The 24,538-nt window shown below is 37.2% G+C and overlaps 1 protein-coding gene across 2 annotated transcripts; it reads right to left on the bottom strand.

Annotated features, from left to right (window-relative positions):
* On the bottom strand, positions 1-23,613 carry LOC125234683 (G-protein coupled receptor dmsr-1-like). 2 transcript variants are annotated; one of them, XM_048141024.1, is made up of 7 exons: positions 23,414-23,507; positions 13,771-14,196; positions 6,450-6,608; positions 4,499-4,635; positions 4,120-4,222; positions 3,384-3,952; positions 1-919 (listed from the first exon to the last, which is right to left on the bottom strand). In XM_048141024.1, the coding sequence occupies exons 2-7, from the start codon at positions 14,089-14,091 to the stop codon at positions 898-900; spliced, it is 1,311 nt and encodes a 436-aa protein (XP_047996981.1). In that variant the 5' UTR covers positions 14,092-14,196; positions 23,414-23,507; the 3' UTR covers positions 1-897. The 2 variants fall into 2 exon arrangements, with proteins under 2 accessions (XP_047996981.1, XP_047996982.1); XM_048141025.1 differs by lacking the exon at positions 13,771-14,196 and having other exon boundaries at positions 23,414-23,613.
* Between the last annotated feature and the right edge of the window lie 925 nt (positions 23,614-24,538).

The following is a 24,538-nucleotide window of genomic DNA, read 5'->3' as shown; positions in this document are numbered from 1 at the left end:
AATTAACTTTGTTTCCCGTTCAATTCGACCGACCTTTAGATTAAAATTAAAAAATTAAAAAGTTTTATGGTATATCAATTTTCGTTTAATTAAAATATTAACATGATAAATGTAAAGTTTTCAGAACAGACAGCGACAGCGATACAATACAACTGCTACGTATACAATTGAATAACGGAATGTAGACAGGAATAATAATAAATAAATATAATAATAGTTTTTCGTGATCACGATGCATGTAGCTGCGCCGAAATGTGACGGTCCAAATCTCGGTCAAGCCTAAATAATAAGAACAAATTCCTACCTAGATTGTGGTAAGACAAAACAACAAAGTTTTAAAGTTCTTAGACGGCTGTAGTAGCGCATAAAGCGTAGCTGGTAAATTTCCTCCAGATTTTCACTATAATAGGTATTTTGTAACATCCAAAGTTACAAATGAGAATTCCGTTAACCGGTAGGTACTGAAGTAAAGTCTGTCAAGCCATTTCCGTCACTAGAAAAAAACACCAAATTTAAAAAATGTAAGCACGAATGTTGATCATCCCTGAGAAAATATGAATTTCGCGCCTTTTTTTAGTGACAACATTGGCTATACATATAAACTCTTACGGTAGATGCTGCTAGGGGTGGCCTATAAGCTATAAGTACATTTCACAATTATTATATCAAATAATTATGTAATAGTACAGAGAGGTTTTAGACGAATGCAAAAAATCCATTTAATTATTTTTTTAAAATCGTATGTAAAAAACATCATTTCAACTATACTGTAATCAATATGGTATAATACTTAGAATAAGAATTATAGTAGGTAAATGACTAGTTTTGTAAAGACTAACGACATGTTTACAGAAATTGTTGCAAGATGTTTGCTCGTTTCTCTTGTACGATCTTCCCTCACGGAACCGAAGTTTTGGCTCTGAAATATTAAAAGGAACCAATTAAGAAAGGGAGTATGTACCACAGAACTTAATTTAGATAGAAGAAACAAATTCATATATTTGTATAGGGGCCGAGCGTGTCAAATTTTGTACTGAAGTTGATTCTTGCCTGTAATTTTAAATATGTTTCAGGCTCTTGATTGTTCATAATTTTTGTGTTGTTGCAATTGAATATCACGTAACGAGGCATTTTTTATGTTTTGGTTGACTTCAACTTACAAAAATTGACGCCCGAAAGCTGCAAGCTGCGAGTAAAGACGGACAACTCAGTGGATTTCACTGAGTTCATTTGACAGTACATATACACAGGACAGGAGTATACTTAAGTTATGCTTACATGCAAACGGGCTTTACAGTTTATAACTACGCCACATTCTTAGTTTGCAAGTAACATAGGTATTTAATGGGGTGCTTCAACGAACGTTGCTATTGGTAACAATAATTAACTATTTGTTTTACTACGAGTAGCTGTCAAAGTTGTTGTTTAACCGCACGTGCCAATATTGATACTCGAGCAAGTGAAAAACCTAAAGCGCAACGAATGGTTCATAATGTGGAATCTAGATTACCGTTATAAGTATTAACGTTATAACTAATTATCTATTGTATAGACTCGTGGATCCCACAGTCAAACTGTGTAAACAGTTTTGGGGGACGTTGTATTTATTTTTATGTTCATGTAAGATGCTTATTCAATAAACAATTCAAATTCAATAGAGCGTTGCGAGGGATTTTCGGCACGTAGGTTAAACTAATTTTGCAATCGAGTGAAACACAAAAAAATTCACCACAACAACATGAGGAAAATATTAATGTAAGTAATTTGATAATCCATCAATTTAAGAATCATGTATGAGATTTAATCAATAATTTAAACAACAATTCTACCAGCCAGCTTTGGGTATCAAGTTAAAATTTGTATGAAATTACTTTACACTCTTGTGGATAAAATGCAACTTTGTCATTACATTTTAGTATTCAAGAGAGCCTATACCAACTAAGGTGGTGAAATAAAATTATTTCTGCGAAGTCCGCACATTTTCAATAACTATTAATTTACAGTTTCCTACTAAAAGTTATAACCCAATTATTTGTTATATGAATTTCGATTATTAGTATGAACTACTAGTAAAACTGATAACGAGTAAAACTGAAACTGAAGGTAATCACCATATTTCATAATTTGTCAGGCTACAAAGTTACGTATTACCTACCTATAGGTAAGTATAATCGATTCTGTTTAAAGTTACCAAATATTTGGAAATAAATGTTTACCTGGTATAGCAATCTAATGAATCTATTTAAACAAATCTCGTCAAATGTTCTCGTCATTAATATTAATAACATTCATAACCATCTACGCAACTAATTTAACTCTACTACTTTTCCTCTCATTTACTCAAAGGTTAACTGGAAGAGATCCCTCAAAGGGATACGTTCGCCTTTGTACTTCACATCTCAATACATACATGTTATGTTATTTTTAATGTGTTTTTGTACAATAAAGAATTACCACTACTACTACTAATTTGACGTTGATAATAGTTTGCTCAGCAGGAACTTTTTTCATTTTGTGCCTGATAAATATAAAAAAAAAATATTTTTTAGAAAAGAATACCACCGCTTTTGGGATTCTGGTGAAATACCTCTAGTATACTGTTTGCGAATGTTGGATTATGTAGAAATGTGTATCTTTTAGAACTGATTTTAATGTAAATCTGTGATTATTTGATGGAAACACAAATGAATATGTGTAAACCGTTAAGGTTTAAGGAGTTTCCTCAAATCCTCATGAATCCGGTATCCGATTATGAGAAATCGACATTGACAAAATTCTACTTGAAAACTCAAGATGCTTAACAAACATAACAAAGAATTTGTTCTCTTTGCTTTGGTGTAGGTAAACAATTGATGGTAGACATATAGTTTTTGAAAAATCTAGCTTTATTCATAGACATGCGCATTGCGCGATATGTGTATGGTATATTGCGCAATTTTATTGTACTTTTGATTAAGTCACTAGTTAGTGAGAATAGTGACATATACCAACATTCCGACCATTCTATCAAACTGGTGATATACAACCAATATTACGTTCTACATTTCATTGAGATTGTGCGTCAGCGACAGATACACTAATTACCTATCCCGTACATTCCGAATTTTGTAAAATTAAAGGTATATTGTAAAATTATAATTCACATTCCCGTGTAGTGACGGGTTAAAAATTTCACCAACAGAAAGACCAAAACCTTTATAAATTTACTATGGTAATAATCTAAGAAGTAGTCTTCTATTTCCTAAGACCCGTTGTTCGTTTCAGCACCCACTAACGTAATTAGTAGTTTTTGCTAGAATAGTCCATGGCATAAGTATATTAAATTGTATTAGAATCAACTCAATATCCGTAGGTACTTATATTATTAATAACTAAAAACTTACGTGGTCTGTCCATCGGAATGCGACGCAGTCGGTGGCGGCCAGCGATGCAGGTGCGCGCGCCACATGAGCTGGCCGAACGTCATGCGGAACTGGCGCGACATGGCGCAGTACAGCACGAAGTTGATGGCGCCGTTCAGCAGCGCCAACGCGTCCATCAGCTCGCCGAATAGGTCGTAGCAGCGCTTGAAGAAACACCGCCCCAGCACACCGCTCAGCAACCCCAGAATACCCTGCGGCACTTCCGTCACCAGGAACAGCAACAGAACCGCTACCAACATCTTTGTCGTCCGATCCGTCCGCTTGTCTGCTTTGTACTGCCTCTTCATCATCTTACTTGTCGGACATGCCGAATAAACTCTGACTTTCTTTTGGTGCTGATTCGCTCTGTACACTTCGCGGATCAACCATAGGCTGATCACTGTCAAGATGCAACATGGCAGCAATTTGATTACCACTGCGTGCACCCAAAAGTTGATCTGATAGAGTCTTCCCTCCTGATCGGCGTCAACGTGGTACAAAACCATGGGCCCGGTCGGCTCCAGTACAACAGCTGTGTGGATGTCAAACACCTACAAGATAAAATCATGATTTTCAGACAAATGTAGACAAAAATAAATGTTCTGCTAACTTGATAAATGATTTTAATAATGAGTTAAGCCGTTTGTGTGTTCCATTGAACGGATCGTTAAATTTCGTGGAAAAGCATTATGAAAATCAGGTTGGAAGTCGTTCTTACCATATATGTCGGAATACAGAGAATAGGCGGCAAAATAAAGCTGCTCAGTATTGCTGTGCTGCATTTCCTCTCTGTGCATAAAATGTGACTCATATCTGAGTACCTGCAGAGTAAAAGTAAACCTTATGTAACACTTGTAGATAATACCTAAATAATGTAGGTAAGATGTTGTAATATATTATACAAGAGCGCTATTATAATGTTAAGGGTTTGAATTGTTAGCTATTAAATAATCTTGATTGCACCACCGGTTTTATTATTCGGTAACCGATCAATTAAAAGCCTGTTTAATGTTAGGTAAAATCACGACTGTTCCAAGTCTTTCCAATTAAACTCACAAATTAATGTGGTTATCAAAATGAAGTATAAGATTACGTACTTGATAGCGACATATCTCCACATAGCGAGCGACAACGTGAGGCAGATGGAAGCAGTGTGAAAGATTTGTGCGAAATGCATGTGGAAGAGCAGGTACGCTGCCCACTTGTACGGCATTTCCCGTTGTCCCGGTAAAACCTGGTAAAAACAAAGTTTTCCAATTAAGTTTAATCTTAGCATGGTACCTATCAGGTAACAAGCCCATTCATAGATTACATGGCGATAAGATAAACTTTTGCTACTAATAATGGAAGTTTTTGTTACTCAAGACAGACAAGGGAACAAGAGACAAAATAGTGGTTATAATCAGACATTGTAAATATTCTAGCAATTCTGGTACACTTTATAATGTATGTAATAATCAAGCTGGAATTTCTAATCAGGATTAATAACAATAATACATATAGGTATATATAAACTCCTTTATGTGTACCATGCTGCACCGACATTGCTAGAAAATTTACGATATCTGACACATATAATATGTATATGAATTCGGACTGTTAAATTATTTCCCGAAAGTTTGTTTTCCATCTACAAAGACCAGGCATTAAGTATAAAAAAACTACCCTAAATAAACAGAATCCAGGAGAATGAAACTGTGCACAAACAATTAATTTACGTACCTATTCATGAACAAAGGCTTCGAGCACAGATTCCAAGAAATGTTGACATGTTCTAAGTAGGAGAGTACCTATTGTGCCTACAGCCTACGCCGCTGTCAGCTGCGACAGAAGCCTGTTTGTTAAGCGGTTTATAAATGTTTCGTATGCCGACAACGTAAATATTTAGGTTTAGTAATTTTGCACCACCCCCTTTCCTCGAAGTCGACTGTAGGATATGAGGTCAGTTGTAGTGTGGGCGAGGGGATACCAACCCTGTCACTTAAATACAATTTCATTTTCTTTCAATCCCTTAAGTGCTAAGAATGGCTCGGACCGCAACTTGCGACCGTTACTGACACCCAACAACTATAAGCTTTAATCGATAGATACTTGTCGTAATCGACGTATCATGTACCACTTGACTTTAACAGTCCTATAAGCTTCAATAGAAGTTCAACAAAGGGCACTCACCAGGTACCTGTAGACGGCGAAGGGCACGTACTCCAGCATGACGAACACGTCGGCCACGGCCAGCCACTTGAGCAGCCGGTTGATGGGCGCCGCGGCCAGGTGCTGGCGAGTCAGCACTGCTACGAGTAGTAACAGAGAGCACTCACCAGGTACCTGTAGACGGCGAAGGGCACGTACTCCAGCATGACGAACACGTCGGCCACGGCCAGCCACTTGAGCAGCCGGTTGATGGGCGCCGCGGCCAGGTGCTGGCGAGTCAGCACTGCTACGAGTAGTAACAGAGAGCACTCACCAGGTACCTGTAGACGGCGAAGGGCACGTACTCCAGCATGACGAACACGTCGGCCACGGCCAGCCACTTGAGCAGCCGGTTGATGGGCGCCGCGGCCAGGTGCTGGCGAGTCAGCACTGCTACGAGTAGTAACAGAGAGCACTCACCAGGTATCTGTAGACGGCGAAGGGCACGTACTCCAGCATGACGAACACGTCGGCCACGGCCAGCCACTTGAGCAGCCGGTTGATGGGCGCCGCGGCCAGGTGCTGGCGAGTCAGCACTGCTACGAGTAGTAACAGAGAGCACTCACCAGGTACCTGTAGACGGCGAAGGGCACGTACTCCAGCATGACGAACACGTCGGCCACGGCCAGCCACTTGAGCAGCCGGTTGATGGGCGCCGCGGCCAGGTGCTGGCGAGTCAGCACTGCTACGAGTAGTAACAGAGAGCACTCACCAGGTACCTGTAGACGGCGAAGGGCACGTACTCCAGCATGACGAACACGTCGGCCACGGCCAGCCACTTGAGCAGCCGGTTGATGGGCGCCGCGGCCAGGTGCTGGCGAGTCAGCACTGCTACGAGTAGTAACAGAGAGCACTCACCAGGTACCTGTAGACGGCGAAGGGCACGTACTCCAGCATGACGAACACGTCGGCCACGGCCAGCCACTTGAGCAGCCGGTTGATGGGCGCCGCGGCCAGGTCGCGCCGCGTCAGCACTGCCACGTTCAGGGCGTTCGCCAGGCTACCGAAGAAACAAACCTGCGAAGGTAAATTTAAGTTGATGACTTAAACCTAGACCGAAGATACATCGAACGCTTTAACAGAGTTAATAAGGCACATATTTTTTTTTTGTCAAACCAGATTTTTAAAAATACCTGTATATATCTAAGTTATTTTACATCCCTTACCTTTAACTCCCTCGCGTTAATCCCATAATTAGAATCGTAATATAAAACTTGAGAATTCTAAGGCTTCCTCTGAACAACTCTGAACTCAAAATCATCACTTATTTTATTAAAGTCGAAGTTTGCCTTCAATCATGAGCCATTTTATTTTCTTCAGTACTTTGAAACAATAAGGAAGAGCTTACGTTTCCATCCACATTTACTTCCCTGTTTATATAAAAGCCTTTTCTAATATAACCATTATTAATGTCCGAGGTGAACGGCTGCTAAAGTGCTGAAGCCAAAAGTTGATGAAACGTGCTCGCTACTAAATGAATGTTAAGTGATGGATGCGAATTTTTAACTTCAACAATGAGTAAATACTTCGCGTGGCGTGGGTGAGGAGTTCAAACAGGAAATGAGAGGAACGTTTAAGGCTTAATTAAAGTTACCCTATTTAGCTACGTCAGCAATTCCCGTCAACTTTGTACAATGCCACGTCAGCAAATTTTAATTGATCCTATTTTGTTACCAACATTTAGTAATATAATTCGACTTTCGTAAGATATATACAGGATAATTGTTATAATTAAGAAAATATAGATACTAGAGAACCTTAATGACGAAATAAAACTTAATAAAATCTCAATTCATCAACAAAATCTTGGTAACAAAATAGGAATTAATAAAAACAAATTTAACTTTTCCCTTAATTTTTGTACAAAGTTGACGGGAATTGCTGAGGTACTGATTACTAAGGCCCACTTGCACCAACCACTTAACTCAGGGTTAGTGAGCTGTCATCTGTCAAATTCCAAACAAAATGGTGGGTTAACCCTCTTAACCCTCCATTTTCGTTGGTGCAAGTGGCCCTAATTAAAATTATAAAACCACAACCTTTATACCGTACAAAACTTTATTAGTTATTTGTTTTACAAGGGGACAAAGTTGTTTAACCGCACGTGCCAATACCCGATCAAGCGAAAGATTCCAATATTGAACCGCGAGCGTCGCGAGTCTTGAGCGCGGGAGGGTTTTTTGTATACTACGTCGGTGGCAAACAAGCGTACGGTCCGCTTGATGGAAAGCGGTCACCATAACCTAAGGACGTCTGCAACTCAAGAAGTGTCACATGCGCGTTGCCAACCCATCAGAAACTTGAAACCATTTGAAACTTCAAGGCACGCAGGTTTAACAAACTTTGTCACCGAGTAAAACACACAATTTTTCACAACACCAACACGAACAAAATACGAACTATAAACTATAAACTCGCAAGTTCAGGATTCTATTCTCGAACCACTCGCTTCGCTCGTGGTTCAACTATAGAATCCTTTCACTTGCTCGTTTTTCAGTTCCACACTCGGCGTTAAAATACAACTTTGCCCCCTTGTATAACAAATAACTATTTCACCACACCAACTGGTAAAGGCTCTCTTTGCTATTCGAAAACAGATAGCAAAATTGCATTTTATCCACAAGAGTGCAAAGTAATTTCATACAAATTTTAACTTGATGTCTTGCGCTGGCTGTTAGAATTTACTTAATAATTTTTAAGAAAAAAAAACCGCCGCCTTTGAGGTTCTGGTGAAAGCTACTTGCGAATGTTGGATTATGTAGAAATGTGTAGGTATTTTTTTAAACTGCTTTTAATGCTTTAATTATTTGATGGCAACAAAAATCAATATACATATACCGTTAAGGTTTGAGGAGTTTCCTCAATTCCTCATGAATCCGATATTATAAGAAATCGAATCTTGACAAAATTTACTTGAAAAGTCAATATGCTTAACAAATATAACTAAATAAATGTTACTGTTCTGAACTTAAATGCATGCTGTTCTTATAAAAATACCAAAGTCACTATAAGTGTGCCGTTCAGATTTGAGGAGTTTGGTTCTGACCATCATCTGCAGTTCCACTGCACCAAATGTCACTATTCTCGGCGTAAGTGCATGCTGTTCTTATAAAAATACCAAAGTCACTAGAAGCGTGCAGTTCAGATTTGAGGAGTTCCGTTCTGACCATCATCAGGAGTTCCACTGCACCAAATGTCACTGTTCTGGACGTAAGTGCATGCTGTTCTTATAAAAATACCAAAATCACTATAAGCGTGCCGTTCAGATTTGAGGAGTTCCGTTCTGACCATCATCAGCAGTTCCACTGCACCACCAAATGTCACTGTTTTGGACGTAAGTGCATGCTGTTCTTATAAAAATACCAAAGTCACTATAAGTGTGCCGTTCAGATTTGAGGAGTTGGGTTATGTCCATCATCAGCAGTTCCACTGCACCAAATATCACTGTTCTGGACGTAAGTGCATGCTGTTCTTATAAGAATACCAAAGTCACTATAAGTGTGCCGTTCAGATTCGAGGAGTTCCCTCGATTTCTCCAGGATCTCATCATCAGAACTGGGTTCTGAGAAAAATGGGACCAATCTGTATGCATATACATTCAGTCAAAAAAAAACTTTTTCAAAATCGGTCCAGTAACGACGGAGATATCAAGGAACAAACATAAAAAAAAATACAGACGAAAAAAAAGGCGACGGTTAAAAATACAGACGAATTGAGAACCACCTTCTTTTGAGAGATTTGAGGCGACGGCGGTTAAAAATAATGATTTTGAATTCTAAATATTGAATAAATTTATGGATTTGATTTAGTTTGATTTTTTATAGTCTGTATTTTGTTCGTGTTGGTGTGGTGAAAAATTTTGTGTTTCACTCGGGGGCAAAGTTTGTTTAACCTTCGTGCCTTGAAACCCTCGCAACGCTCAAGATTCCACCTTTTTGAACCTCTCCCTACGCTCGCGGTTCAATATTGGAATCTTTCGCTTGCTCGGGTATCAATATTGGCACGTGCGGTTAAACAACAACTTTGCCCCCTTGTAAAACAAATCTTATACTTTTAAACGAGCAATTCTTGTATATTTATTTATTTATTTATTTATTTATTTATATATATATTTATTTACACTGACGATCTCGGAAACCGCTCTAACGATTTCGCAGAAATTTGTTATGTGGGGGTTTTTGGGGGTGAAAAATCGGTCTAACTTATCCTTAGGTCCCGGAAAACGCGAATTTTCGAGTTTTCATGCGTTTTTCTTCGCGCGCCCTCTCGTGTGCAGTAGTTGTACTATTAAGACAGAATTCTTTCGGTCGATGTAAGTACTATTTATTGCAAACACTAGATGGCGACACAGGTCAAGGCTAAAACGAATAGAAAAATACACTATTTGAGTTTTTGTGGCGAAATGCGCGCCATCTCGTGTGGAGTAGTTGTGTTGTTAAGGCTGAGAATTCTTTCGCTCGATGTAGGTACTATTCATTTTTGAACTAGATGGCGACACATGTCAAGGATACGAAACAGAACCGAGCGAAGCTCGGTTGCCCAGATATTAACTATAAATTTAGTAATATTGCGGAGAGCTGAGGTTACATACAATGCAACACACCAAACATATATCGTAATGTAGTGAAACTCACATGCATGTTCTCGCACCATGTAAACAGCCCCTAATGTAGGTACTTACGGTGTGTACTGTACTGTAACCATGCTTGCAAATTAAGACGCTACAGGAGCGAAAATGCTAAAATGGAAAGGAGCCCCCCTCTCAATTTGGGAATTTTAGTTAAATATACTAGTGTTATTAACTAGATTTATCGAAAAAAAATGTCTATTCAGAACAACTCAGTTAAAAGATATTGCGAAAAAATCTTTAAAATCGAGGTTCCGCTCTCGACTGTTTCCTCCTTCAAAACTTAATCAATTGTAACGAAATTTAAGAAGCTGAATAACAATGTAATAATATGTGTCGGACTGTTTAGTTTTTTTGCCTAATGTTACCAATATTGAATTACCACATCTTTTTTTGTGCCATAATCAATAAGGCCGTTTATGGAAATTTTTGATGGGCTCTAGCGTCTTTAAAAATAAGAATATCAAAAAAAACAAAACGGTCCGACACAGATAAAAATAATAATAATCTGTGTTGGAAAAATCATTGCTCTATCTTCAAAAACCAGGGAGGAAATAGTCGAGAGCGTTTGTATGGAGAATTGACCCCTCCTGTATCGTCTTAATAAAGATTGCTATTGTACCTATTTCCAAAGCCCTCAGCTTACAATATAATAAAGCAATCCTTTTTGATCGTTCAATACGTTATCTGTCACCGCGTGGGTGTCCACAAACGAGCCACGATGACGGTCAACACGAATTAGTCGTCAATTAGTAAATTGTCCCGCAACACGACACCGAGTGTCCGAAACCCGACCAGGGTCTGTTTGTTGATTCGTTCTGGAGAGTTTGTCCTCTTTGGGTACACTCGGGCGACCACTTATGTAACTTGTGTCTCCGAATTGAGAAATATACAGCAAAACTTCGCTTGGGTTACAATAGTTATTTGTTATACAAGGGGGCAAAGTTGTATTTTAACGCCGAGTGGGGAATTGAAAAACGAGCAAGTGAAAGGATTCTATAGTTGAACCACGAGCGTAGCGAGTGGTTCGAGAATAGAATCCTGAACTTGCGAGTTTTTTAACACACGAGAAGTAAAATACATTTGCACCCGAGTGTAACACAAAACTTTTCCCCTCACTATAGCGAGGAAACTACAACGCAAAAAATGCGTTTATCACTGCTTCCAGTAGTTCCACAGGTGGTAAATCATCTTTATTACTAGATTCACCTCTACTTTTATCAATTTTAAAGCAGTTAATTTGACTGTATTGAAGGTCAAATTACTTTACCCACTAGTGGATAAAATGCGTTTTTACCCGTTGGTATTAAAGGACAAAACGCGTGTTTCCAAGCTAGTGAGGGGAAAAATGTATTTTCACCACACCAACTGGTAAAGGCTCTCTTTGCTATTCGAAAACAGATAGCAAAAATTGCATTTTATCCACAAGAGTGCAAAGTATTTCATACAAATTTTAACTTGATGTCCAAAGCTGGCTGTTGGAATTTGTACATTAATGATGATTTTTAATGACAAATGTTATATAAGTTGATGAATTTGATTTAGTTTGATATTTTATAGTTAATATTTTCATAGTGTTGGTGTGGTGAAAAATTTTGTGTTTCACTCGGTGGCAAATTTTGTTTAACCTACGTACCTTGAAACCCTCGCAGCGCTCAAGATTCCATATTCTGAACCACTCGCTACGCTCGCGGTTCAATATTGGAATTTTTCGCTTGCTCGGGTATCAATATTGGCACGTGCGGTTAAACAACAACTTTGCCCCCTTGTAAAACAAATAACTACCTATATCTTTTTAATCAGAATTAATTTCGTAAAAATAGTATTTTTTTCAGGTGACGTTACAATTTTTTATCGGTTCCGGTTTTATCTATAACTTTCTTAACGATTTATGTTTTGGAATTTTAATTTATTTGTGTATGTTATGTACAGTGACCTGCAAAAGTGCATGGCGAGTTTATCATTGAATTCATTCATAATTTCTCCATGCAATTTTGCAGCTCACTGTACATATGCGGGTGAAATTGTTTTTAATGTTTTGTGTTTCTATAAAACATTTATGAATTATAGGTATATACCTAGATAAAAATAATAATAAAAACTAAGCTGAAGCTCATATTGAAACCGTCATAAAATAGTTTAATCTAAGAGATAAAACATTTCCTAAGTATACTAAGTTTACTAATTATAAAGTTATAGATTATATAGTTATTAAGTACTACATTTCACTTAGTATTTATTAAATAATTGAGGTAAGTAGGTAAGTACAGAAATATATTTATTTTCCCCTCACTAGCTCGGAAACACGTGTTTTGTCCTTTAATACCAGCGGGTAAAAACGCATTTTATCCACTAGTGGGTAAAGTAATTTGACCTTGAATAAAGTCAAATTAACTGCTTTAAAATTGATAAAAGTAGGTGAATCTAGTAATAAAGATGATTTACCACCTGTGGAACTACTGGAAGCAGTGATAAACGCATTTTTTGCGTCATAGTTTCCTCGCTATAGTGAGGGGAAAAGTTTTGTGTTACACTCGGGTGCAAATTGTATTTTACTTCTCGTGTGTTAAAAAACTCGCGAGTTCAGGATTCTATTCTCGAACCACTCGCTTCGCTCGTGGTTCAACTATAGAATCCTTTCACTTGCTCGTTTTTCAATTCCACACTCGGCGTTAAAATACAACTTTGCCCCCTTGTATAACAAATAACTATTAATGGTGACTTGCACCACGCTGAAACTTTGTGCCTACTTTGCATATCGTCACTACTTTAAAAAAAACTTGTATCTTCGTCTGTCAATGAAAAGAAAATTGTAGTAAGTATGTATGGAATGCATATAGACTTACTGCGTTTTAACTTTGAGGAACAGCGTGAGATACGAGATTTTTTAAAAGTAGTGACGATATTCTTTTGGTTATTCGTAACATTAAAAGTTTTCGCATTTGGCTTGGCTTCGTATTTTCTTTTGAACTCATTGCGCTAATATTTTTAAACAGTTGTTCATTTATTTATTCGTATGGCATAATTGTTCAATCGCGTATGAGATATTCTAAAGTTCTGGAAATGGATTAGGTACGTCATTGACGAGGGTAACCTAGCTTAAATTCAACCTGACAAAATATACTTTAATTATATTATAGATGTTTAAATTTCTATCAGAAAATCATATTAGGTATCATGAGTTAGATAAAAAAACCACGAAAATAGAAAGAACTGTAAATAACCTAATTAATAATTTTAGTTGTTCCCTAATATCGTAGCTTTGAAAATATTCAGTTTTGAATGAAATGAAAATGAAAAATGCAAATAACATTTGAAACCGTCAGGATAGTACAATCCCGTGAGGACTTATGACGTCGTATGATATAGGGTGCATTGGGGTAATTTTCAAAAGTCACATAAAAATCACCATTATATCCATCATATCAAGATTCTTCTTTCGAATTATCCGAGCATTTTTGTACTTCTAAATTACCCAATGCACCTTACAATATTAATATTTAAATATAATTTAAATGGTTTAGTTTAAAAATTATAAATATAAGTACTTACAAGGAGGCTAAAGTATCCATGTAAGCCATTATACGTCAGTACGACATCACGAAAACTGCCAGAACAGTAATTGCAGGATATTTCCGAGGGTTTCGTCAGATTCAGCTTGCTCCTTAACCCATCCACTAACTTGACTAGTGCTCCAAAATCAAGATGTTCATGTGTAGTATTCCGGGATTGTACTTTCAAAACGGAGAGAAACTGGGATACGTCGACGATAGTGCGATTACTGTCAGCATTGTCGGTCGCTATGAACATCTCCTGCAGGAGGCTGGACAGCGACCGGGTTATATTCGGCGATGCTTCCATGTCCACTGCCATGGCTCTATTTGCATTGAATTATGTGCACATTCAAGAAACATTACTTTTAGAGTTCTTCTTTTATTTGAAATAAATTTTTACATTAATAGTTTTTCCGAGAAATCCCTGTAACAAAAAAAGCTATTAGTACAACAAAGAACATATTGGCTTTTGAAAATTTTGCTCGTTACATCGATTTAATAAATGAAAGGACTTAATATTTTATATTTGACATTAATAAGATATAACTATTAACTGTCTCGTCGATCCATGGGGCTGAAAATTGGAACCCAAAAAGTATAAAGTATTTACCTAGAGAATTGTTTAGTTCATGAGTCTCATGACTGACTTACTGACTATGCCTTCTGATATTAATATTAAATGCGTCATTTGTTTTTGCATATACCTTCGCATATGTACTCTGCAATATTAACATTAAGTAATGCTATTATAAATAGTGCTCGTGTGGTGACGGGTTAAGAATTTCATCACCCCATTTCTTCCCGTGGGTATCGTAGAAGGCGACTGTGGGATATGGGTTAAATTGTGGCGTAGGCGAAAGGCTGGCAACCTGTCACAGCAATGTCACAGTTTCGTTTTCTTTCAACCCCTTAATTTTTTGCCAAGAGTGGCACTGAAACTTGAGTAGTTTCATGTGCTCTGCCTACCCCTTTATCAGGATACAGGCGTGATTGTATGTATGTATGTATGTAAATTGTGCTCGTTTAAATTTATATACTGATGCAATAATGTTCCATAAACAAACTGTAATAAACTAGGGAAGGTAATTCACGTTATTTACCTCTGCCTGTATTAATTATTTTAGAATGGCTTTGACAAACGATAACAAACAGTAGTAGGTAATATGTATATAAAGTCGCGATCATAAATATCATAATTCAAAACATGTCTGCCAATCTGAATACTATAAATGTGTTCGTCCTCTCTGCCCACACGAAAAGCGTAGGAAGTGTCCTAGTATATGTCATACTTTTTTAGGAAGTATCAATATTTATTTGAATAGGTAATGTGGATTATTTTGTGATACTTACAGTAATCTTGTAGGCTCATGCACGTGTAGGTGCAAGAAAATATATTAAATATTTATTTTCCTCTATTTCCACAGAGAATTACCTAAATTTTCCGACCACTGAACCACACTTTATAAGACCAGTAGGTTTTCTAACAACCGTACGCCGCGCGGTATGCACGCCGTGTTCGTTCGCCACACACGTGACACACTTACGTACGCGGATGAGACTGAACACGGAAATAAGAAAATATTATTTTCACCACCCCAACTGGTAAAGGCTTTCTTTGCTATTAAAACAGATAGCAAAATTGCATTTTATCCACAAGTGCAAAGTAATCTCATACAAATTTTAACTTGTTGTCTCAAGCTAACTAGTAGATTATTTTGATAATGATCCTTTTAATAATGACTTTGAATTATAAATATTGAATAAATTGATCGATTTGATTTAGTTTAATGTTTTATTGTCAGTATTGTGTTGGTGTTGGTGTGGTGAAAAATTTTGTGTTTCAATCGGTGGCAAAGTTTATACCTTAAATCTTCGTGCCTTGAAACCCTCGCAACGCTCAAGATTCTACTTTGGAATCTTTCGCTTGCTCGGGTGTCAATATTGGCACGTGCGAAACAACAACTTTGCCCCCTTGTAAAACAAATAACTATTTCAGCCGCCGAGTGAAACACAATTTTTTTCACTACACCAACACGAATAAAATACTGACTATAAAACATGAAACTAAATCAAATCCATCAAATAATTCAAAATCATGATTTATAAGTAAATTCTACCAGCCCGCTGAAAGACATCAAGTTAAAATTTGTATGAAATTACTTTGCACATTACTTTTTCTGGGTAAATCTGAAACGGGTACTCTGGATGGCTACATCGTGGATTTGAACAAAGGCTAACTAACTAGGTACTCCATCTACAATAATAGGTTGAGGTATGATACACAAACCTTTTGTGTAGTAAGTAATTTAGACATTTTAGACAGACAGAAGTGTACAGGTATTATTATTGGGTTGGTAAGAAAGTAATGAGCGATCGATTGAATTCCACATAAAATTTTTGAGTGAGTTCTAGAATCTTCTATGGTCGAAAGTATATAAAGGGCGAGTCGCACAGTTTCTCGTCAGTCATTCACTAGCTGTCGCCGAGCTAATATAAGGAAGAAAATGGACGAATTAAAAGTGCATGTAAGGCATTGCTTACTATATGAATTTCAGTCTGGCCATTCAGCCGCCGAAGCAGTGCGTAATATATGTCGGCGTGTTGCTCCTGAAGTTGTGTCTGAGGCCACGGCGAAACGATGGTTCCAGCAGTTTCGTAGTGGCGACTTTTCATTATCAGATCAACCTAAGTCTGGTCGACCGGTGAAGATTGATGTAGCCAAATTAAAAACCTTAATTGAAGGAGATCCGAGGCTAACGAGTCGTACTCTTGCTACCGAGTTAGGCTGCTCTCATGTCACCATAGAAACACATTTACACGAGTTGGGAAAAAACTACAAGTACAGTGTTTGGATACCGCACGAACTTGATAGAGATCAACTAAACCGCCGTGCCGATATCTGCATACAACTTCTGTCTTTTCGCCGCACATTCAACTGGTTGGACCATCTTATCACTGGAGATGAAAAATGGGTCTTATATATATAAATCACACACGCAAACGTCAGTGGCTAGCTCCAAACGAAAAAGGAATAGAGGCACCAAAAACAGAGCCTCACCCGAAAAAAGTTATGCTGTCCGTTTGATGGGATATTCATGGTATTATTCACTGGGAACTCCTACCAAGTGGAATGACTGTTACCGCATCAGTATACTGTAATCAGCTTGAAAATTTAAACCAAAAAATCTGTCAGAATCGTCCACAGCATGCTAAAGTTTTTTCTTACACGACAATGCTCGCCCACACATTGCAAAAGTGACTCGGCTAAAGCTATTGGAGCTAGGTTGGAAAGTGATACCTCATCCACCGTACTCTCCAGACTTGGCACCTACGGATTACGCATTGTTCAGATCGCTAAGCAATGCCTTGAATGAAAAAAAGTTCGATGATCAAGCCCATCTACGACAGTACATAGCTGAGTTTTTTGAATCTAAACCTAAGAACTTCTTCGCCGATGCTATTCATTCTTTACCAGAACGATGGAGACAAGTAGTAGATAACGAAGGCCGTTATATTTTTGATAAATGATTAAAATAATAAATTAAATAAAAATTACAATATTGGTTATGATTCGCTCATTACTTTCTTACCAACCCAATAGTAAAATTCTCTCACACATGGTTTATGAAATGTTGTCGTTACATTCGTTGTGATTTGGGCTCTAAAGTATCACGTTGCACGTGTCGCATCTCCCGAGAACTGGAAATATTACATTTCTAAATATCTCGAGTACTATTAAACATGTAAAATCTGGTAACTCATGTAAAATTGTCGAAGGTCGCTCGACATGTTTCGCTCCGTAACGAGGAGCATTTTCATTGAGCACCCAAGCCATCGCATCGGCATCGCGCGTGCTCAATGAAAATGTGTATTATTGTTTAACATGAGACTTAATCGTGGGCAATTTACTTTTGTAATTTGTTACATTAAATATGATGAAAGAATACCTACAAGTGCAATAAATTCGTAAGTTGGAATAATTAAACTTAACGTGTTATTTATTTTACAATTAAAGACATATCAATTATAATAATTAGAGACATAATAATATATAAAAACATATAAAATAAATATATGAAAACCTTCTGGTAATTCTTGAAATGGAAAATTATTGCCCCCCAATGACACGACAGGGCGCAGCGCAACGCATGGATCTAATTAGCCCTTAAGTTCCACCTCCACCTCACTCACAGTTATTAACTTGTTTAATTTGTTTGCCTACCACCCTACCAAAGCTCAATAATCACCCTCTTACTTACAGAGCGGAATAACCGATATTTCATAATGCCATCTCGATGAAGACAATACGTAGGTGTAGGTACTTTTCGCTTCTCGACTTTCGGAGCCTTTGTGCTTTATAATATAACAACAAGGATCTGCGTTTCATCTTTGTTTACTGCTACTTGATATTCCGAACATAGCGTGTCAGGAGCAGGTACATGTTCGTTAGCGGTGTAGGTGTTTCATATTTCGGGAAAACGTTACATCTGCGTTACTGTCGCGTGATATGTCCTATCGGCCGACGCAATAGGCTATGTATTGTGCTAGGCCGGCTGGGGACTACACAGCCTCCTTTTATTAATAACAGACACATCCGCACAAGGACAAAAACATTTTTTACGTACTTCATTACTGCCAACTGCATTGTCGGAAATGTCACAGGGTATCAATGTCGCTGGCTGATTTTTTGCGCACAGCATTATGGTAGTAGCAATAATTAATATAATGATACAAAATTGCTACCTACTATTATCAAACTGTATTCAGATTTAGGCATTTCTCAACCTGTTAGTATAAGTGCTAAATATTTGATTAAACTATGTAAATACAGTCAAGCTTGAAAAGTAAAGGTTGCTTGCTTTGCTTGGTGTACCTAAGTTTTATCCTGAAACCTCCTGTATAAACAAATTCCAGTAAAAAGTAAATGAACTGACAGCACACAGAATTCATAAATACTTATGGGTTTTGAAATTCTCGAGAGGAGTTAAAGTATATTAAAGTAGACGGGGCGTGTTTTGTGAACCAAAATTAAATTACCTAAATGACAAAGACAAACACTTGGGGAATCTGTAGAACTATAATAGTAAAGGTAGGTACATATATAAACTAATAGATTTATTTTAACGCGCACTTAAATTTCCGATAGCAAATATTTAATTAGGTAGTATTAGGCTTGTGTCGTTCACGAACTATGAACTGTTAGGAATAAAATCCCATCAATGACCGAAATGAACTGAATCTTTCCGTGCTCTGAGAATCGGTCTTTGCTCATTTAGTTCAGTACAGGATCGGCGAACACGAGCGGTTTGGATCGAGAACGAATGTGTGACTGCGCCGACCGAGAGTGAGAGCAGAGCAACAACTTAAAAGGATAAGTTCGTCTTTGTACTGAAACTTTTTATATCTATGTGTTTTATTATTTTCTTGTACAAAAAATCGCGCAAAAAGTAATGCATACCTATTATTAAATATCGTAATGGAGTAATGTTTATAATCTCAGTCTATGTAAATCAATTAAGACACCCGGCCCTTACAATGTTAAGACCCTAATTCGGTTGCTAAATAAGTATTATACGTTATTTTTATTGTTAATGTGAAAAAACCTTCGTACCTTAATTCACGAGAGTTCAATTAAAGTAATATACCGATCTCAAATATGTAACTTTACTTAAGTTGCTTTATTTATTAAGTAATAGAAAATTCCATGTAATAAGTTTGAATTTGTTGCTACTTTAATAATTTCCACAATAAATAGAAAACTTTTCCGAATACTTTTTGTTACAAATAGAATTGTATTCGTTTATTAAATGCGTCTCTATAAATCGTATAAAATAACATTTACAAAATAGTAAAGGTATACAAACAAAACTATCTGTGTTATTTAATGTTTGGCTTCTGATTTATGTTTCCATCTACTACAACCTATTCGTACAAGACGAAAAAGGAGGACCAGATTGATACAAAATAGAAATATTTTTTACAGAATTGTATGTGTTTATATTTATAATTAAAGTTAGTTCTACTTTTATAGAATGCCACTTTAATTTATTTGGAAATGTAACATTTCAGAAATAAAGCGAAACTTTAGAGTTACATGTGCTTAATCATTGTTTATATTTAAAATTTTAGGACAGGAGCGAATGTCGAAGTTTAGTGTCGAAGGCCAACATCCACTTTCGGGTCGCTGAGCAAGCGTAGTAGGTAAGTAAATATTCAAAATTTGGATTATAACTGCCTAAAATTTTGGAGCATAACTCTCATAAAATTGAAAAAAATATTAAACTCAATCAATATTTTCCATAACGTCCATATTCAAGGAGGAAAATGAGGAGGACGATTGTACAGAGAATCGATTAACCCCTGCCCTTTTGTCTCGTCTCGAATCCCGTGTATAGCTAACTCAATAAAAGGAGCTATTTCGAATAAGTATTTTATAAATATTGAATCAGAATAAAAGCAAGATGTTTGATATAAAATAAACATTTCAGTTATAAAAAGAAACACGCGAAAAGCAAACGAAGTAAACCATTGTTTATTTTATGTGGGAAGGGAAGTGACAAAATAATGTGGGAAGAAAATTTTAACATTTATAACACCTTAAATATCAATTTTAAACCAGATCTCACTGAAATAAGGTTTAAAATTAAAGATCCCGTATTAACGATAGTACTTGCCAAGTACTTGAGTTAAAAATAGCACCAAATGTCAAAAGGCTCACTCCTTGAAAACATCAAAGCGTTTTCAATTCAAAGGCTCGAGCACGCCATCGGTGTCATTGAAAGCAGTGACAAAGACTTGCCATGTCTAAACAAAGATTGAAGAGACGATTAAAAAAAATGGGAAGCCAATAAAGGACGAAATACATTGTTGGGACGTGACAATGACGCAAAGCTACCCAACGCGACTGGAGTTGAGATGACGAAAATTGTTTTTTCTACTCCCGAACTGTTATTCGTCATTTACAGGGTCGTGCATAGATCTTTAAAACCCTACATAAAAGTCTATTCCCCAAAGCCAGCGTCCGCGAAAAAACTGAAAACGCATTGTTTGGCTCTGTAACCATGGCAACGCATTGTTATAACGATACTGCGCGCGTGCGCGGGAAGGCTTTTGGGCAGCTGAGCTAACATAACAGTGCAAACCTTTGCGTCAAAATACAGGAAAAGTGTGAATTTCACGAAAGTTATTCAAGAAAACTATTAAAAACTAAGTGCATGGTCGTAGAAAAAGTATTGTATGCAAACAGTGTTTAACTGAGTCAAAAAATACTCGTGGCGTCTTAATAAACAATTTTCGGCTTCGCCTCAAATTGTTACCCACGCCACTCGTCTTTTTTGACCTATTTAAACGCCTGTTGCATAAAATACTATTTCAGTAGATACACATGGTGCCGTTTTATTCGCGCATTAGCGCGAGAAGTGATATGCTATGTGTATTAGAGAGCGGATTTCAGGTAGCGATTTAAATATTAATATGGATATGACTCGCATACTTTATTATTTTTTCTACACACAAAAAAAAATATCGGAAAATAAAAATAAAACCCTTTTTGATGCTTTTGTGAATATTGGGCAAATATTATGATGATAATAAATATTAAAATGTTTGTTAGTTTTTTTAAATAGTTTATTTATTTATTTAACTTCCTCTTCTTTAATATTTCGTCTGCGCATTGCACACTTCTATTACGACTAAAAGAATAGAAAAATGAAAATAATTCGCTTCCTGTAGGTACACAAATTTCTTTATTTAGAATAAAATACTTTTCTTTAGTTTTTCTGTAGTTTGTTGCAAAAAAATACATTCATCATCATCCTCCTTGCGTTATCCCGGCATTTGCCACGGCTCATGGGAGCCTGGGGTCCGCTTTGCAAAAATTACATTAATTTAATCTTCAGCGAAGCGAATCTGCAGCGAATTATTCAGCGAAGTTTGCGGTGTGCGATGTATAAATAATAAAAGATTGTAAGACCTTATTATAAACCACATGACACGTATTTAAAAAAATGCACTAGTCATATCCATATTAAAAATCCCTACCTGAGATCCGCTGATCCGCTTTGTTGGCGTGATTGATATAGGTATATTGGTACCAAATTTCAGCTTTCTAGTGCTAACGGTCAATGAGATTATCCGCGGACGGACGGACGGACGGACGGACGGACGGACGGACGGACGGACGGACGGACGGGCAGACAGACATGGCGAAACTATAAGGGTTCCTAGTTGACTACGGAACCCTAAAAAATATCTAAATTCTACCGATTTGCACGAAATAATAGAAATGCCCTAGAAGTAATCCAGCGATATCAGAAATATAGAGTTGCTAATGTTTAAGTTTATGAATTTTATGATTCAAAATGAAGTAAAAAATGATTTGTATTATATAAGAAACAATGATGTAGTTACATTAACCTTGAGTTGCAGGCGTCCATAGGTTACGGTGACCGCTTTCCATCAGGCGGACCGTATGTTTGTTTGCCACAGACGTAGTATAAAAACATCTGTACGTACCAGTGATTCTGCAGCAACAGGATGAGAAGATCAAAGGTTGAAAATACGAGTATTATGATAGTCGTCATCACGAGGACAAACGCATCAAATTTTATCGAAATCGGTAAAATGGTAATAGTCGGTTATTTTTATAGCTGACTGTACCCCTCTTTCCTCGTTCTAACAACCCCAACCATTTTTGATTTGCGTTGTTTTGTCACAGATTACTCATGAGTTATATCAGAAGATCAGCTCCAAGTAATCATAATATTTCGTTGACATCTGATTTACATTATGTTATGTTTCAGCTCAATTGGAATTCTGGAAGTGGGTGAAACTTAGCTTCGGTCAATGTCTTTATTTACATAATTATATATAAGAAAGTAAGACTAAACTTAAAAGCTACCTAGCTAAAGTCTAAAATAGGCCCTTGAGGCATTGTAGCAAGGATACCTACTGGCGACATTTCGTCGCTGTATCGCAATGCTGATACGTTGTGCGAGGAAGTCGCCAGCTCTTCGGTAACCAGTTACCTCAACCAGACACCTCGCGATTTCTGTGAAAAACTTGTTCGCGCTGGGACCCCATGGACCTAGAGTTTCTACGCCAAAAGGTACAAAAAGGTACTCTTTTCCAAGACTTGTATTTATTACGTTTCAAAGTTTATTTAGTTAGTTTATTTTATCGTTGACTGTAGGTACTTTTTTCCATGGGAAACTATATATAGTCCTCCTCGTCGGTTTCGATGACAGTGACCTCAGCAGATTATTAATTATTTAAATTATTATACGGGAAACTAATACTCATTGAGACGTTTCTAAAAACTCCAAAACAAAGTAGGTATAAGCTTGCGTTATTTTATCACAGAGTAACAATAAGCATCTCCCGTCTCCATCATCATATCAGCTCCAAGTGACAATAATGTTGCATTGTCATCGGATTTACATATATGTATTCAAAGTTTCAGCTGAAGTGGAATTCGGGAAGTTGGTCAAATTTAGCTTCTACGCTTTGACCCAAATGAATACAAGTAAGTAGGTACATGTGAAGTAAAATAAATTGGTTGCTTTAACTATGATATCGACCAAGGTTAATAAATAAATGAAACCGTTTAAAAATAGTGAAAATTAGTAAAAAAGAGTACTTACATTACGCTTCAAAACTTTGTTTATGTTTTCTCGCAGTTTGCGATGGTTTGGTAATATCAAACTAAAACATAAGTCTTTAAGATTTGCATAAAAGTATGTACGTAATATACCTTGTATATGTATTTTACAACTGTTGCTAAGCACTGTAACTAAGTCGTTATGTACTTTAGCTTTGACAATAGGGCGGTGAGAGGCACTGCCGATTCGCCCGCAAGCCCGCGCGAAACTGAGAATATGTACTTTGTCTATCGGCTGCCGGCTCACTGCCACGGTCGCAACGGCACTTTTATCGCAGAACACATAACCCTAGCACAGACCCTAGAGTGCCTAACAATTATACCTACCACGGGCCCACTTGCACCAACTACTTAACTCAGGGTTAGTGGGCTGTCATCTGTCAAATTCCATATAAAATGGTGGGTTAACCCTTAGGACCATTTGCATCACAGGGATATAAGAAACAAGTTCATCTATTTGTAACCCTTAGGACCATTTGCACCAACGAAATTGGAGGGTTAACCCGAGGGTTAACCCACCATTTTAAATGGAATTTGACAGTTGACAACCCACTAACCCTGAGTTAAGTGGTTGGTGCAAGTGGGCCTTAGGTGCTCGGCACGCTAAAAACGAGAGATTAAAATTGAACCGTGGGAGGACTAATTAAAACCCACATACATACCTACATATTTCATAATTTTCAGGATCACCAGTGTCTGAATAATTTAAACATTCCAATAATTGTATTAAATAATTTTAACGCGATTGCGCGCGCATTGATTATTAAAAATTACTGAATATTTTATCTTAAATTGAATTAAATATGTATAGCGTTATGGATGATTAATTTAGGTTTTACAATCTTCATACTAAGGGCCAGTTGCATCAACCACCTTTGACAGACACATCATCGTCACGTATCAGGGTGGCTAGCCGAATGGCACAATCGCTCACGAAACGCTCACGAAACGAAGCGCTAGTAGATATCTATCTCTATCGCGCTTGCGTATTGGCGCGACAGAGCCAGCGGCGTATCGCTTTCGTTTGGCGTCGGAGAAATGCCATTCGGCTACGGGGCCAGACGTCTATGGAACTTCCCATACAATAAAATTTAACGAACGATTTAAG

Source organism: Leguminivora glycinivorella, chromosome 16, assembly GCF_023078275.1.
Source record: "Leguminivora glycinivorella isolate SPB_JAAS2020 chromosome 16, LegGlyc_1.1, whole genome shotgun sequence".
NCBI classification, from domain to species: Eukaryota; Metazoa; Arthropoda; class Insecta; order Lepidoptera; family Tortricidae; genus Leguminivora; species Leguminivora glycinivorella.
Note: the sequence above shows the minus strand (reverse complement) of the source record. Positions and strands in the feature narration are given on the sequence as shown.

Bases quoted from the DNA above. Each gene is read 5' to 3' on its own strand.
- LOC125234683 (XM_048141024.1), bottom strand. From the start codon at position 14,091: ATGGCAGTGGACATGGAAGCATCGCCGAATATAACCCGGTCGCTGTCC. The intron at 6,609-13,770 runs GTAAGTACTTAT...TTACCTTCGCAG, and splicing joins ATGGATACTTTAGCCTCCTT to GTTTGTTTCTTCGGTAGCCT. The intron at 4,223-4,498 runs GTACGTAATCTT...TTTACTCTGCAG, and splicing joins TGGAGATATGTCGCTATCAA to GTACTCAGATATGAGTCACA.